Source organism: Myotis myotis, unplaced genomic scaffold (genome assembly GCF_014108235.1).
Source record: "Myotis myotis isolate mMyoMyo1 unplaced genomic scaffold, mMyoMyo1.p scaffold_m19_p_7, whole genome shotgun sequence".
Taxonomy (NCBI): Eukaryota; Metazoa; Chordata; class Mammalia; order Chiroptera; family Vespertilionidae; genus Myotis; species Myotis myotis.
Genome location: NW_023416379.1, coordinates 52,833,509 through 52,850,191, shown reverse-complemented (window position 1 = coordinate 52,850,191; position 16,683 = coordinate 52,833,509). Strand labels below are relative to the sequence as shown.

At 44.8% G+C, this 16,683-nt stretch overlaps 1 protein-coding gene across 1 annotated transcript in view; it reads right to left on the bottom strand.

The window, feature by feature from the left end:
* Positions 1 to 16,266, bottom strand: part of RRAGD (Ras related GTP binding D) — a 32,827-nt gene extending 16,561 nt beyond the window's left edge. The window contains exons 1-2 of the mRNA XM_036317535.1: positions 15,851 to 16,266; positions 4,517 to 4,812 (exon numbers count right to left, since the gene is read on the bottom strand). Coding sequence (XP_036173428.1) covers positions 4,517 to 4,812; positions 15,851 to 15,986 — 432 coding nt within the window. The 5' untranslated portion in view covers positions 15,987 to 16,266. The remainder of the gene's footprint in view (positions 1 to 4,516; positions 4,813 to 15,850) is intronic.
* Between the last annotated feature and the right edge of the window lie 417 nt (positions 16,267 to 16,683).

Below are 16,683 nucleotides of genomic sequence, written 5' to 3'. Positions count from 1 at the left end.
GAGTTTTGGGGGGCTTACCCTGAAGGCCAACCTGTTGGGTCCTAGGAAGGAGCACCTTGAATTTGACTAGATAATGTGTAAGAGCACTGGATGCTCCAGTCCCTCACCAACACTCAGCGTTGTCAGATGTCTTAATTATTGCCAACTTGAAGGTATGAGCAGGTCTTACTGTTACAGCAAAGAAAGGAAAGGGATCTGCAGGACAGAATTCAAAGGACTTTTCACCCCTATTCTGACTCCAAACTTGGACCAATACAGGAAGCCAATAAGACAGGGGATGTTCTGGCATTCTTCTAGGTAAATCAAAATATTAAAGACAGCCGAAACCGGTTTGGCTCAGTGGATAGAGCATCGGCCTGCGGACTGAGGGGTCCCAGGTTCGATTCCGGTCAAGGGCATGTACCTGGGCTGCGGGCACATCCCCAGTGGGAGATGTGCAGGAGGCAGCTGATCGATGTTTCTCTCCCATCAATGTTTCTAACTCTCTATCTCTCTCCCTTCCTCTCTGTAAAAAATCAATAAAATATATTTTAAAAAAAATATTAAAGACAATGATAAGAAACTGTGAAGAGAGACAAACAGCACATGGACTCTTCTCATCCTCACACTCTAAAGAGTCATTTAAAATGAAAGTTGGAATTTGGGGCACTGGGCTAGCAGATTAAGCATTTTGGAAAAATTCTAGATGAGTAATTTGTAGCACTTTTTTTTAAGACCTTAAAGTATCTCAAATAAAAACTAAAGTTATTACTGCATAATTCCACATATGTGAAATTCTAGAAAAGGCAAACTAGTCTATAGTGACAGAGAGCACATCAGCAGTCCTGGAGCTGGGGTTCGGGGGACTGGCTGAGGAATGACATGAAGGGATGCTTTGGGGTGGTAGAAATATTCTACATCTTGATTGTGAGCTAGTCACAGGGTATAGACCTTGATCAAACTCACTGAACTGTTCACCTAAAGCGAGGGTGTTTTATTATATGTCTATTCACCTCAAAAAAAAGTGTTACTGCTTATGTCTATAACATAAGGAAGAGGGGAGTTAAAGAGACAGACCTGTGAGCACAACTAGCCAATGTCAAGAGAGCATTCCAGTCGCAAAGGATTAGAAATTGCTACTCTAACCTCCCTGCCAAGTATATAAAATGGCCTGATTACCAACTAACTGATGTGGTAGTATGTAGCTACAAGAATTACAAATGACATTAAAAAGAAAAATATACTTGGTTTATTAGAGCAGAGGGACTGTGGATGATTTTTCCTACTGTGTTTGTTACCCTCTTCTACGACAAAAATAAAAACTATAATGCCTAGTGTCAATCCAAATTAAATCTAGGAATTATAGATGTGTGTGTCCCCCAGGCACAGGTGGAATGGCTGCAGGGGGCCGAAGCGGGGCCTGGAGATGTGATGCATCTGTGGGCTCTGCCGGGGGTTTGGGGGTTCATACATCTAGGTCGAGGGAAAGAGCTCTCAATGCTTTCATTCTCTTTTATTTTACAACATTCTGTGAGGACACATTTTCTCCTTGGTGATATAATTATCTGGCAATCCTCTGACTGTGAGGAATTCACAAGCAAAAAATAAAAATATGAGGCGTCCCACGCACAGAGCACTGCTTAGAAATAAAGAAAATGACTGGAGTGCTGCTGAGGTACTTCCCTAACGTGTGCTCCTCTTTCAGTCTTGTAATCACATCCTGCAAAGATTCCCACAAATACAATTTTCACAGCCTGCTTCCAGCAGAAACGTGTATTAGACTCTGAAGCTGCTGATTTAATTACTTTATATATTTTTAGTAAACGACAGTTCTCAACAATGTTTTTCCTAACCTTTTTTAAAAGTATAACTTAAAAAAATGAATTTTGCAAGCATCCGTTTATCTTTCTTACAGCTAAAAAATAAATAACAACAACAAAAATAAACAAAAAATACATTTACCAACCCAAACTGAAGGTCCATTTCCATGTTCAAGTAGAAATCAAACCAAATTATGGTTGCAATGTTTAAAAATAGGTAAGTGTACCTATTTTAGCCCCATTATAACCATCGTACAAACACCTGAGATGGGTTTGTTTTGGAAATTTAAATTCTTGCTAGGGAAGCACAACATGGTATTGAAGTATTTACTTACTAAGCCACTGTCTTGAAATCAGGAATCATCTGGTTGGAATCCATGGGCTGCCACTACCTAGTACACCAACTACAGAAACAGTGGCCATGTGACTTAGGGGAAAATAGAGCTTAGAGGAGACGGATGAGCATGACATCCCTGGAGCCTCACCTCCCATGCAGCAGCGCGGACACACTCTGGCCGCTCCTGTCCAGCTCCAGACTCCCTAATTTATGGTGCTGGCAGATCTGAGACAGAAAGGCAGGGATACTGCCAAGGCCACAGATGGGCCAGAAAACAGGTCAGTAAAAGTGGGACAGCCAGGAACGCAGCGACTGACGCAGGCCCCGGACCTGATGCAGCTTCTACAAGCACGCACCTCTGGATGGGTCCAAGGGAGGAGAGGCACTGCTGTCCCTAGACCAGGCATTGGAATGTAAAGTCTCCCCTCTATACCCCACCACAAAATAAAGAACCCTCTCTAACCATATGGCTAACCTCCCTTTTATACAGTAGACGTACAAAATGCAGTCGCTGGAAACGAAAAGGCTTTAGTTGAGAATTTCATTATTCTATTGAACATCTAGTTCCGTGAACGCTCTCTGGCATGAGCAGTCTTCTCGGAGAATGGTTTTCCAAGCATGGGCTTAGACCCATTATGACTGAGGCTTCACATCCCTTCCCCGCTAACCACACTGGTGCTCCTGCAAGGGCTGGGAGCGCTCGGCCCACCTGTCTCACTGTGGGTCCACAGTTTCAGGAAAATGTCTGGACCTGCCCAGCCGGTGTGGCTCAGTGGTTGAGCATCAACCTATGAACCAGGCGATCATGGTGCAATTCCTGGTCAGGGCACATGTCTGGGCTGCAGGCTCAATCTCCATTAATGTTTCTATCTCTCTCTCCCTCTCCCTCTCCCTCTCCCTCTCCCTTACTCTCTGAAATCAATAAAAATATGTATTTTTTTTAAAAGTCGGGACCTGAATTTGGGGTTGGTTTAGCGCATTCCTGTAGGACTTGTTGCCTTTTATTCCCCCACAGCTGCAAAAAAGAGCCCTTGGAAGGGCCTGGGGCTGGGCCACATGTCATAGACACTTTCTAAGATACTTGGACATGGAGAGTTTGAAGGGCCTCAAGGTCTCAATCCTGCTGCCTGTACTTTTTCATTTTTTTTTTCTTTTTAAAATATATTTGTATTGATTTCAGAGAGGAAGGGAGAGGGAGAGAGAGACAGAAACATCAATCATGAGAGAATCATCAATCGGCTGCCTCCTGCATGCCCCCCACTGGGGACTGAGCTGCAACCAGGTATGTGTCCTGACCAGAATCGAATTGTGACCTCCTGGTTCATAGGTCAACGCTCAACCACTGAGCCACCTCAGCCGGGCTGTACTCTTTCTTATACTGACCTGCCTCAGACACACCAATGGTCCCACTGCTTTCTTTCCCCATCTCCCCTTTAACAGGGGCTCAGGGTATAAAATCCCAGGGTGCCAAAGTAACAATTCAGAAGGCTGGTTTGAATAACTGAGAGAGTGACTCTATGCCTGGGTACTAAGTCAAAGGGTTCCCAATTCTTTGCTCTCAGCAAAGTTGAAGAAGAACCAATCAGCATGTCTACTAAAAATAATTTTTTTGTGATAGAAAACTGGGCAATTTAGAGAATATAACTTAGAAGGAGTGTAAATAATTGAGTGAATGCTATCCCAAAACTCACCCTATCTCTACCCCTACATACTTATGTGAGCAAGGCTTCTCAGTGCTTATATCTATGCAAACAAAAATAGAATCGATGTCAAATCTTGTCTTACTCAAGCATGGACACATGAATTAAGTGGGAAAATATTCATCTTCTTAAGAGAGACAATTATATCTCAAATTTTACTTTTTATATTTAAGTCACCTATAAAATACACAATACTTATGCTGTCTTTATTAATGTGCACTAGCAATAATTACGATAATTTTAATTCAGAAGAAAACATTTCATACTTGGAACTTTAACTTCACGGGAAACCGATTAAAAGGTAAACTTACACACATGTTTTTGTTGCCCAGAACCTGCTGAGAGCACCAGAGGGGGGACCCATAACTGCTGTCTGTGGCCTGCACAGTGGTCCCTCCATCTGTGAGGCTTCCGAGATCTGTGCTTTGCTGAGACGTACACAACTACGCAGCCCCCTAACATCACCCCGTGGTGGTCAGGGTTGCATGAAGGGAGACTTCTTTGCAAACCCTGAGAGCCCCAACTGAGAAATGCCGGTTTGGTAGAGAGGCCTATTCTCAAGTCCGAAAGCCAAACCCCAAACCGAAACGATCACAAAGGAAATTGTTTAGACCAAGGGGAACAACTGTCTATGTGGGGGGGAGGGCCTGCTGTCCCACTGTACCCAAGACCGGCTTTACCTGGGAGTCTATGACAAATATCAGGGCTCCTGTTCCCCGGAAGATCATCTCATAGTCAAATGTAGGGTCAAAAAAGTCAATCTGTCCTGGGAAGTCCCAAATCTGAAAATTCACAAAGGAGCTGTTGGAAACATCTTCCCGGCAGATCTTATTCGTGCTCTCCAAGAACAGGGTTTCGTTGGGAGACATTTTGTGAAAGACCACTTTCTGAATCGACGACTTGCCGCTCCTCCTCAGGCCCATGAGCAGGATCCTCGGCTTCACCTCAGTGCTGAAGGGATCGCTGAAGTCCAGGACTGCAGAAAACCACAAAACAAAAATGAGGGCGAGCCGCTTTCACAGCGGTTAATTCGACGAGTTTCACTTCCACCTCAGATGTGATTTATGATTCACAGACAATTCGACTTTTCCAAATATGGGGAGTGCTAACTACATCACCCCACTCATTGAGGGGCCAGCTTTTGGTAAGTGCAAAACACTGAAAAAATGCTATTTCACTACCTCTCATACCATCCTGGGGGAGGGCAGTGAGGGGTGGGGAGAAAACCTGTACAATTCCACGTCATCAGCAAGGAATCTAGAGGGTGAAGAGTAGAGGTTTCCTGGAGCCAACTGCCCAAGAAAAGAATCTGGTGTTAGCATTCCAAAGCAATGCCTTTCATCAGGGTCTCTATGAACAAAAGAGATGCTTGTTTATTTACCATCAGAGAAATACTCATCCCAACCACTATGAGATGCACTCCACACCCACGAAGACAGCTACAATAAAAAAGTCAGATAATAATAAGTGTTGGTGAGGCTGTGGATAAACTGGCACCCTCCTACACTGCTGGTGAGAATGTAAAATGGCGTGCTTTGAAAAAAGAAAAAAAAGTTTGGCAGTTCCTCAAAAGACTGAGTCACCCTATGGCCCAGCAATTCCACGTCGAGGAATATATTCAAAGATATGAAAACATATGTGCAAGCAAAAACCTGTACATGAATGTTCACAGCAGCAGTGTTCATAATAGCCAAAAAGTAGAAACAATACAATGGCCATCAACTTATGATTGGATTAACAGATGTTGTATATAAAAAAGGAACAAAGTACTGATATATGCCACGATATGGGTAAACACTGAAAGTGAAAGAAGCCAGATACAAAAGGTCACGTACTGTTTGATTCCATTTATAAGAAACGTCCAGAATAGATAAATTCAGAAATAAAAGATACTTTGTGGTTGCCAGGGGCTACAGGGAAGAGAAATGGGAAGTGACTGTTAATGGGCATGTGGTTTCTTTGGAGTAATAAAAATGTTCTAGAATTAAATAGGAATGATGATTACATACCTTTGTGAATATATTAAAACCACTCATTTGTATACTTTAAAAGGGCAAATATTATATGTGAAATATATCTCAATTTTGTAAAAACGGCTTCATGAATGACCAAAATAAATAAAATAATGCATAATAATGAAGCTTGGAGAAAGGTCAAGAAAGGAAACCAACATTTTAAGAAAAAAGGCAGAATATAGGCAAATATGGAGATCTAAATATATTAAATTATTTTTCCAAATTTCTATTTGGTTCCTTCTGAACTACTCTTATGTCTTTCTCAGTCCCTTACTCGAATCTAAGCCTACTCAAATAGAGACTGAAAAGTAATCCTTTACTTCCCTATTGTAACTAACATTTTTTCCCAAAACACACCAATACTTGATAATTTTACTTAATTTCACTTATATAATATTTTTATGTTTGAATTTGCAAGAGCTGTAGGTAAACAAAAAAAATTTTGAGTAGAACAATAATGAATAAAGCAAGCAGGTACAGATGTACACAAAACCACCCTATTGTAAGCAACATCTCAGCCCATCCTACCCAAATATACTTCTCCAGTTCTACTTAATCCAATCCAACAAACTGGTGATGATCTATGATAGAAGCAGTGATAGGGATGTAAATTACCCAAAGGTCACCAGCTTTCTTCTTCATCAGTGACTATATGCTACCCATCCGCAGTATTGACATTACAAGTCAATCTTAGCAAAACCAGGGCATGAATTAAAAAAGAAAACAGGTCCTGGCCGATTTGCCTCAATTATTAGAGCGCTGGCCCTTGGACCAAAGGATCGCAGGTTCAATTCCCAGTCAAGGGCACATACCTGGTTGCATATTCAATCCCCAGCCCGGTTGGGGTGCATCAGGAGACAACCAATCGATGTGTCTCTCTTACAATGGTATTTCTTTTTCTTTCTCTCTCTCTCTCTCTCCTCTCTCTCTCTCTCTCTCTCTCTCTCTCTCTCTCTCTCTCTCTCTCTCTCTAAATAATGAGTGAGGATTAGCGAAACCAAAAAAGGAAAGAATACAGGATTTTCAGTTTCAAAAGTATCAGACTAATAACATGTCACAGTCTTCACCTCTCCATATTAAATCCCTAAAAGTAAAAGAGGGTAATCGTGAAGTAGAAAGTCAAACCCTCTCAGAATACAGGGAGTACAAATAGTGGGATAGTGCACTGGAAGGTGTGAAATGAAAAGTAAAGTGACATCAGAAATACGACTCAGAAGTCCCACTCTGTGCCACGGGAAATCCAAAAGAAGAAAATACAGAATATACGGGAAAGCAATATTTAACTAAATAATAGATAAGCCTTTCCCAAACTAAGAAAGGATAAAACTCAAAAGGAACAAAGAGAGAAATGTAAACAGAAATAAGCCCACACCTACAATAAGCATAGGAAAACTTCAAAACATTAAGAATAGTAATAAAATCCTGCAAACTATCAGAAGAGGAAAACAATTACCTACAAAGAAATCAGAAAGGCATCAGACTTCTTAACAACACGGTTAACAACACGGGGTACAAGAAGAGAAGGGACTAGAACAGGATCTTTAAAGAACTGAAGGAAAATATCTTTGAACTCAGATCTATATACCCATTGGTGGAGTCCTTGCCCAGAGCCTTAGCCACCAATCAAATGGCATTCAACAAAAACTACAACAATAAAAAGGGTAGAGACTAGAAAATATCAAGAGTACATCATGCATACTAAGAGTAAATATGGCTAGGTTTATTTACTAGTATACATCTGTGGGTGCTGCTTCACAATATAAGTGTATTTTTTATTGTGGACCACAGTTAAAAAAAAAAAACCGTTTTATAGGCCACTGCTGTTGATCAGGAGAGGTTTCCTGCCTCAGAAAGGACTGCTGACAAAAATCTCCCCTCTTATCTTACTCTCCTACCATTTCCTCGAGTATCTCGGCTTCTGAAACCCTCTGGGGTTTCTCAGAAGGTCTGATTCCACTCTGGGAGTGGGAAGCAGGGAGTTTACATCAGGAAGGTAAACAACGCGCCTCCTGGCCTCCTGGGGAGGTCTGGGCTCTCTCCGCCATTTCCCTGAGCATCGCCCACTTACTCAAGTTTAATAGGAACCTAAGCAGGGTGAAAAGTGTGAAGAGAATGAAGGTTGATTGCTGTGAAAGGGCGGACAGAAAGGGCTAGTACCTAAAAAGGCAATCGGAAAGGAACTACAGGATCTGGGATTAGATGGAGCCCCACAGAGGGCTCTTTAAAAGTGTCAGCAGGGCTGGGAGAAAGCGCAGGAGTGAGGTGAAATTTACAAGAGGGCAGTTTGTTCTGTTTCATAAAGGTTCCCTGAAAGTCCGCCAAGCGTTAGACAGGGCTAAGCCAGGGGCTGTAGACACAAAGAAAAGATTCATCCTTCAGTGATTAGAGGGGAAAATAGACAAGAAAAACTGACAATTCGCTGCTATCTAGGTGTATGGGTTCAGAAAGAGGGTGCCTGGAGATAGAACATCCGAGTCTTAAAGAAGAGGAGGCATAAGAGAAATGAAGGGGAAATAGCACCAGAAAGAGATTTCGGCACTCCTGGAATTTAGGGAATGCAGTTCAAAGGGAAAAAAAAAAAAAAGGCTCTGCACTATCCACTGGTTTCCCACAGCATATACACTAAAATCCAAATGCCTTCTGCCTTCAAAAGGCCCCAGGTGGGCTACCCTCATCCCGTGCCTGGTTCATCTTCCCCACTAGCTCCTGATGCTACAGCCACACTGGCCTTCCAACGGCAATTTTACCTCCTCTGATGGAATCTAGGCTCCATCGCTTCCTAATAACCCTGTGTCTTCTTAATAATACTTACCACTATAAAAATTATCTTTCTACTTCATGTCTGTCTTCTTGTTTAATTGTCTGTCCCTCTCATACACACACAAAATACAATGTAGAGAAGTAACAGACTAGCTCATGAATTAGATGCTGGGAAGTTTGGATTCTACTCTGAAAGCCATAAAGAAATCACTAAGGCTTTTAAGGGGAGACTAACATGATCAGATTTACACTTAAGTAAGTTCACTCTGGAAACAGAATCCTTAGAGGGAGTCAATGTGTAGCTAGGGATGGGGTTTAGAATAAGTCACTGAGGCATGGAAATTATTTTCAGCTAAAGGCACTTGAGTTCCTGATCCTTTATTTGCCTATAGCAGAGCCTCCCAAAAGAACTCCTTGTCATAAAGCTCCCAGGAGCAACTCTAATCTCCTGTTAGAAGATTAAAGGCTGAGACTGAGCCAAGAAGAGAAGTCTGCTCCACACCCAGACATTTTCCCAAAACTATGTCCCACCTATTCTGCTATGGGCCCATTTATTTTTCCAAAAAGTCTTGTTTTTCCATAAGTGCCCTTTCACCAACCCCAAGAACTCAGGCATGGCCTGTGGAAAATGGCAAAAGGAATGTATTCATGAGAAGTTCAAATCAACTCAATTGTATCAGGTGACCCATGGGACATGCAGGACCAAGAAAAAAGGCTCCGAGTTCCCAATCTGACAGAGCACTCACCAGGCTATTTGAAGTTGTTGAGTCCGGGCTGCCTGCTGACCTGTGGCTCAGATGAGAGAAGGGATCTGGAAGTTCAGAAGGGCCCTAAGACTGAGGTTGCAGACAGGTTTGAAGTGGGAATTCAGGTTGCCAAGACTGTCCATGCATTGTCTGTCTTTTTTGTCCCTGATTTTCTTGGCTGAGTGTGAGGACACATTTGGGTTTTAGCCTTGGCCACCAACAAAAAGCTCAAGCCAACCTGCTCTTGTCACCCAGCAGTTACCATTACTGACCACCTCCCTAGCAGGCAGTGTCATCTCTAAACTTCAAGTTGATAACGTTTGTTCTTTACTGATGTGAAAAACGGAGGCTTCAGGGCTTATCACAATAAATACTCAATAGTTGTTTGCTGGTTGGGATGACTGAATGAAAGTGACTGAGCAGCATTTGAAGATAACGGAAAGCTTTAAAAAGAAACTTTATATCTGGCTTTGGCCTAGGCCAGCACCTGGGTATCAAGAGGATGAGTTTTCTGCCTAAGGAAAGTTTATCTAGCCTGTCAGGGGCACTGAACATACCTCACCTACTTTGCCCTGGGTCCTGTCACTATCAAATTTTCCCAAGCAGCCCAGCTTTGTAAGTAGACTGCTGGCGATCCCAGGGAAATACATTCCCCCGAGAAACAGTATTATGGGAGGAGTTTCCTAACCCTGACATTCTCAGTCTTTAACCCCTGCAGGCTAATTACTTAATCAGTAACTGGCAAAGCCCAGTCAGAAACCTTTAGGCCTTGGAAATACAAAAAGAAGGGAGAGAAAGATGGATCATGTGCTGGAGTACAAGGCCACCTGGGCGCCAGGCCTGGCTCATCTGCGGGTTGGGAATATCACAACAAAGGAGGAGCTGGAAGTCAGGAATTGAAGGGCAATGTGTCCCTCCTTATATACTTCTAACAAGGTTGGCCCCGCCTCCCAGAGCCCAAGGGGTCTCTCTGAGGAGGAGACATGGAAAGAAATTCACTTCATAAGTTGTGAAGTGGATTTATAGATGTATCATACAACTGAGAGCTATTATAATTAAGTTCTCCAAGAGGTGACACCTTTAAACAGACCCAAAATGGGAAAATAAAACAAAGATTTAATGAAAGAATATCTTACATATCTTCATATTTTCAGGGCCAGAATAACATGGTAGCAAAGAGATGGCAAGTTGAATAGTTTAAAAAGTACTGGGTTAGTGCTAGACTGGGGTTCAAGTCCCAGCTCTGTCCTTTATCAGCTGTGTGAGCCTCTACATGTCCCCTAGCCCCTGAGTCATTATTTATTCATCTATCAGTCTCTATCAGCATGTGAGTACACACACACACAAAACCCTTCTTTTTCCCCCCACCCCAGCCCAAGCCTAGGTAGGTTAAAGAGAAGGTCTATTTTGTGGAATGTGGCCACAGTGAAAGGCTCACTCAGCCATAAGGGCAAGTTAGCATTTCTTCCTTATTAGTATTCTGTGGGGTCAACAAAGCCTAAAGGTTCTATTTATTTATAGTTTTAGGAAGAGTCCTTGATTCTATTTGCAACATTATCTATGGGCCTTTGTATTTCTGATCAATGGAACTACTTATACATTCAAGGCCCAGGGGTTTAGTAAGAAATTCCAACCCAAGTGGAAATTAAATACATGCATAGTAATAGTACCATCAACAAGAGACTGCAACATCATGAAGACTCACTGTCCATCTGATTAACTACATCGTATGGAGAATTAAATGCAAATAAGACATTCTCAAAGGCATAAATGTGATTTTTATTTATATGTGAAGACCAAATCTTTATAAAATCCTCTCACATCACACTGGCAAGTAACTAAAAAAGCATGATTCCCTCTACGAATATTTCCTTAAAATATGTATCCAGTAACATTTCTAATGTATTCTGCTCTACCAATGTTCCTGCAAAAAGGGAAATTTGTTCTTGTGCACTTTTTTTAAACAATCACTTTGAGAGTGATTGAGGTTGGTTTTGTGTAGTCCTCTATTTTATACACTGCGACACCGAGGTGAGTCTGACCCAGAAGTCCTCCGGAGGAGAAGTCGACCGGGTCCCTGTACGCTTTAGACCAGGAGTGAAAACTCTGTGTCTGAGTGTCAGGGCAGTACCAGGGAAAACCACTCTCATAAGAGAGCTTTAAGGCTTTTGCCGAAGAGAGAGAATAAAAAGGGGTTAAAAAAAAAAAGGTAAGGAAGAATAAAGGAGATAGAGAAGAAAAATGAGCAGGAAGTGAAATGTGTCACCTAGAGCTATGGGTGTGGGAGACTGAATAAAGCAAACAGTGAACTCTGAGAGAGACACAGTCGCCAAGGGCTCTGTGCAGAGAGACACACACACCTTATCCAGAACTTGATGTTTCTGCCTCTTATTTCTTTCTATTAGACTACCCTATGTCTGTTCTAATATTAAAATGGGAGATCTCTGATAAGAATAGAGAATCAAGGTTCTATGATACACTGAATCATTGTTTACAAAACATGATATAAAACTATGCTCTCTGCTCTGGCTGGTGTTGCTCATGGTTAGAGCGTCTGCCGGGGCACCGAAGGGTCCCAGGTTCGATCCCTGGCACGAGTGGGGCGTGTGCAGGAGGCAACCAATCACTGTGTCTCTTTCACATGACTTTTTCTCTTTCTCTCTCTTCCTCCTCCTCCCTTCCACGCTCTCTAAAAATCAATGGAAAAAATATCCTCCGGTGAGGATTAAATATATATATATATATATATATATATATATACACACACACACACTTTTTAATTGTATGCATTCAAACAAGCACTGTGCCTAAAGGTGGCCTTGGTTATATCATTTAAAACTATTCTGTATTTACATCTATTCCAACTCTTACATATCTTCATATTTTCAGGGCCAGAAGAAAACCCAAGAGATTAGCTATGGAAGGCTGTAGCAATCCCAACTCCTTTTGGACAAGGCAGAACTATAAGGAAAGGGGTTTATATTTTCACAAACTTGACCCTCTCCTACACCTCGCTCAGTTCTACACCATGTTGTGGCTGCACTAAAGTCCCCTGGTATCTCTGGCATATCGGGAGAACAATGATCTCTGCTTACTCTCAAGGAACTGCAAGAAGATGAATTCACTAATAATTTTTAAATCATTTTAAGTGGGAAAACTTGACACTAATGATTAATAGACATGAATTGCTGGAGTCACAGCATTTACACCCATCAAGGAAATACCACCTGCTGACCTTGGATGTGTGTGTTTGTGTGTGTGTGTGTGTGTGTGTGCACGCACGCCTCCACTAACCACCTAAACTGTCACTTCCTCAGACCCTAAGAGAGTACACAGGCTGCCATGGAAACAAATCTGCACTCAGCTGGACTGTGGGTGAGCAGCTGTCTTAGCCAGGTTTCCCTTAAATATTGGGACTTTGGGGAAAAAACAATTTCACTTTTTTATTACATATGGTCTTTTCATTGCTTTCCTTATTAGTTTTTAAAGCGCAGCAGTTTCCTAAAGATTTAAAGTCCATCTGTCAAAGAACAATCATTACTTTTGATGCAATTGTTTCCAATGGCTTAATTATTTACTGCACGGCAGTTTTATCTGGAGCATGGAAGTTGAAGGTGAGACAGATTCACCTATCTCTGATTAAATGCCCTGAAAGGGGTGTTGAGAGGTGCCCAAATACGTCCTTAAGAGAACGAAAGTACCAGAGAACACTCCTGGTATTCATGAATCAAGTCTGGAGTGCAAGCCAGGGAAGTGCAATTTAAGTCTCACCTTAGCTGCACTACGTTTTCAAACCTACAAGACACTCGGTTTAAGAATAAAATTAGAGGTTCCTTATAAGACTATGGGAAATGAAAATCACACTATCCACCTTCAATCCACTTTCTTTTGCACAGCGATGCAAGTCAGTCAAGCATCCCACCCACCAGGGTAGATTTCTGAACTCATGGAAAAAGCCCCAGGTTTCCACTGAGCTCAGCACTAAACCAAGTCTAGTAAGAAAGTGAAGGGGGAGGAGCATTCATTAGAGACAGGCATTGCTCATTGTTCAAACTGCACTACATCCATCTTTTCTCAGAGTGAGTCCCTCTCCATCCCCACCTTGCCCCCTCAACCCCTTTTTTAAGTTTGAGGGCAGGTATATGTAAATTTTACCAAAAATAACACAGGGTTATAATGCAACATGTGTCCAGGTCACATTAAAAATCAAGATGACCCTTTGGTGGCACCAGGAATGGAAGTCACAACTCCTAACCTCTTCCCTCACCCCAACTCCCAGGAACCATATCAGCTGGCATGACTGTTGTCAGGGACAGTCTTTGCTAGAATTGCTGACCAAGGAGCCTATCTGCTACTCTAGAAAGCAAATGTTCTGACAGAGATTCAGGCCTAAAGCCCCAAATCAAAACCGGGAACACGTGAAAAGAACAGGAGCCTGAAATAATAGAGGAAGTCTTCTGAGAACAGACCACCTCCCCACAGCAGGCCCACGTGGAGAAAGGCCCTGCTTCAGTGAGATCTGAGGCAGCAAATTTCCATTTGTGGGTCCTCTTACCACATAAGTATACTCAATGCGTTTATTTTATAGCAATATTCTAGGTTGAGCAAAGAACTCACAAGGGAGGATTTTATCAGTGAAGTAATCAAAAGGATCAGTTCTGGACGGGTTTGCCTTTAGGTTAGGTGCCCTGGGGAGCATCCAGGCCCTGGGGAAGCCCACCCCTGAGGCAAAGCTTTACTTTCACTTCAATTTCAAGTCCCCAAATCAGTTTTTAAAATGCCCCTTTAAAAGGCCGCAGAATAAACAGGTCGTCTGGCCCCCAGGACAGTATCAAACTACAGGGCTGTTCTTTCCCATAGTCTCTTTCTCATTTTTCTTTTTTTAGAGTATCACAAATACACCCTATTGTGTGGCTACCATTTCAAATACCTTGCCAATACAACCACATTCTGAATCTCTCAAGTCTCCCAAGAAACTAGGAGGAGCCAACAAATGCAATTTGAATAATAATGAAGTGACAGAACAATTTAATTACCCAAGGTAGCCCTAGGGCAGTGGTTCTCAACCTTGGCTGCACATTAGAATCACCGGGGAATCTGGTGATTCTCCAACAAAAGGGTTGAACGCCTTCATCTACAAAAGTGTAACCACGTGCTCAACTGTGGGACCAATTATGGAGAGTGCAGACGAACGAAGTGCACAGGTGCCCACACCAGTTACAGCAAATGGGGAATTAGCACAAATCCTCCCAGGAGACAGACCACGATGAAAAAGGGTGACTTGGAAAGCTTCTCTCATCTACCAGGCTCAAGGTTTAGTTCACTTTCTTCCCTTTGATTCACTGAATGCAGCACTTACCATAAACAAAATAATGAAACTGTTCTCCCGACAAAGGCTTTGAACAGGGAATTTAAAGTAAGTTCAATGAATTCCAATAAAAGTTCTTCAAAATCAACGGTCACAAAGGTACTTTCATCCCCCACAATTTCGTCAAAGTGCAAATGTTTAAAATTAGTTCCTTCTTTGGATGCACACAGCTTCACCTTGATGTTATGTTTAACAGCCTTCTTCGATTGACCTTTTCAAGTGACCTTACAATAAAGAACTTTTCCCTTGCTTTGGAGAAAAACAAAAAAAGATGAACCTTTCTGGAAGCCTAAAAAACTCTCAGCTTCCTTAGGCCTTAAGTATTAAATACAGGACACCCCCCCCACACACACACACACACACAGGCTGAACAATTGTTAAATCCCGCTTCATCAACAGTAAACAGTTGACTTCTGAGTGGCTGTATTTCCCCACCACGCGCTCTCTCCAGGACAGGCAGTCATGCCCAGGTGGTGACACTGAGCGCAGATAAGGTGTCCTAACAACCGTGTTTGCCTGGATCCGGGAAACCCTCTGCCACTGGGCAACTCGCACATCACCTGGGTGCATCTCCGTGGGTGCCCCTAAGCCGCAGATCTGGGCGGCCCCAGGACCCCTCCCGCGACGACACGGGGCAAGACTGACACCCGCAGCTGCTGACGACCCTGCCAGTCACGTTGCCGCCGGCTGCCTTTTTTAGCCACGACATCTGACCTCAGCTTCAACAGCAGCATTCAGGGAGAGGTCCCAGGGCGAGCCCGGCGGTCCCCTTCCCTCCCCAACCCCCAGATCCTGCTGAGAGCTCGAGTGAGAGGTGGGGGAGGTACCCGCCCTGGAGCGGGCCAGCGAGCGCGCGTTTCCCCAACCCAGACTCTTCCACTCTCTGCTCTCCCCACTGATCCCGGTCCCCCCATCGCCGCTTGCACCCGGGCTCCCCCATTTTGCAGCTTGCCGTCGCTCCTCTGGCGCCCTCCCCACCCCCACCCCGCAACTCCGTTCTCCTGGATTCCCTCCAAGTCCGCGGCCCGCGCGCTCGGCCCGGCCGGGGGCGGGAAGACAGAGGCGGGACGGGGTGCCGGCTCAGGACGCGCGGGGCTAGGGGCCGGCAGGGGACCCCGCGCTCACCTCCCTCCTCCGCCCCGCTGTCCGGGTCGGCATCCGAGGAGTCGGGCCCGTCCCCGTAGTCCGCCAGCCCCACCAGCTCATCCTCCTCCTCGTCTTCCTCGTCTTCCAGCTGCGGCTTCCCCAGCACCTGGCTCATCGCGCCCACCGTGCGGCGGCCGGGGGTGGCGAGTTCCGGGCGAGGGGCTCAGCCTCCTCCTGGCCGCTCGCAACCTCTCTGAATTGGGGTTTTGTCTGGAGCGCGGCGGGAGCCGGCGGAGGCGGGGGGCGCGAGTTCCCCCGGCGGGCGGCCTCCGGGGCTGGGTCCCGCGGTTCTCTGCGCGCCCGGAGCCCCCTCGCCGCCCCTCCCGCCGGCCGGCGGAGGACTCAACCGGAGCGCGGCAGTTCCTCCCCGAGGAGGGAGAGAGACTGCGTGACCCAAGTCACCTGACACACACTGTCACACACTCACTCACACACACATGCACACACACCCCGCACGGGTGCGCGCGCGTTCTCCCGGGCGCAGGCACCGCTCGGCGGGCGCAGGGCTGAGGACGCGCACACACTCCTGGAGGGTGGGAAGCAAGACGGCGCCGAGCCCTCCGCCCACCCAGAAGCGCACACGGACACACGCGGGGTACTCCCGGGCCCGGGTGCAGGCACCTACCAGGGCTGCGCGCCAGAGGCCCCCAGGCGCCGCTTCTGCACGTGGTCCCCGCACAGGCGAGCGAGCCGGGGGCCTGCAGACTCTGAGGACCTTCCCTCCACCCACGTCCGACCCACACACCCTACTTTGGGCAGCCATCTCCGGCTTTTAATCCTTGGGGAGGGCTCCCGTCCCAAGTGCCCCCCTA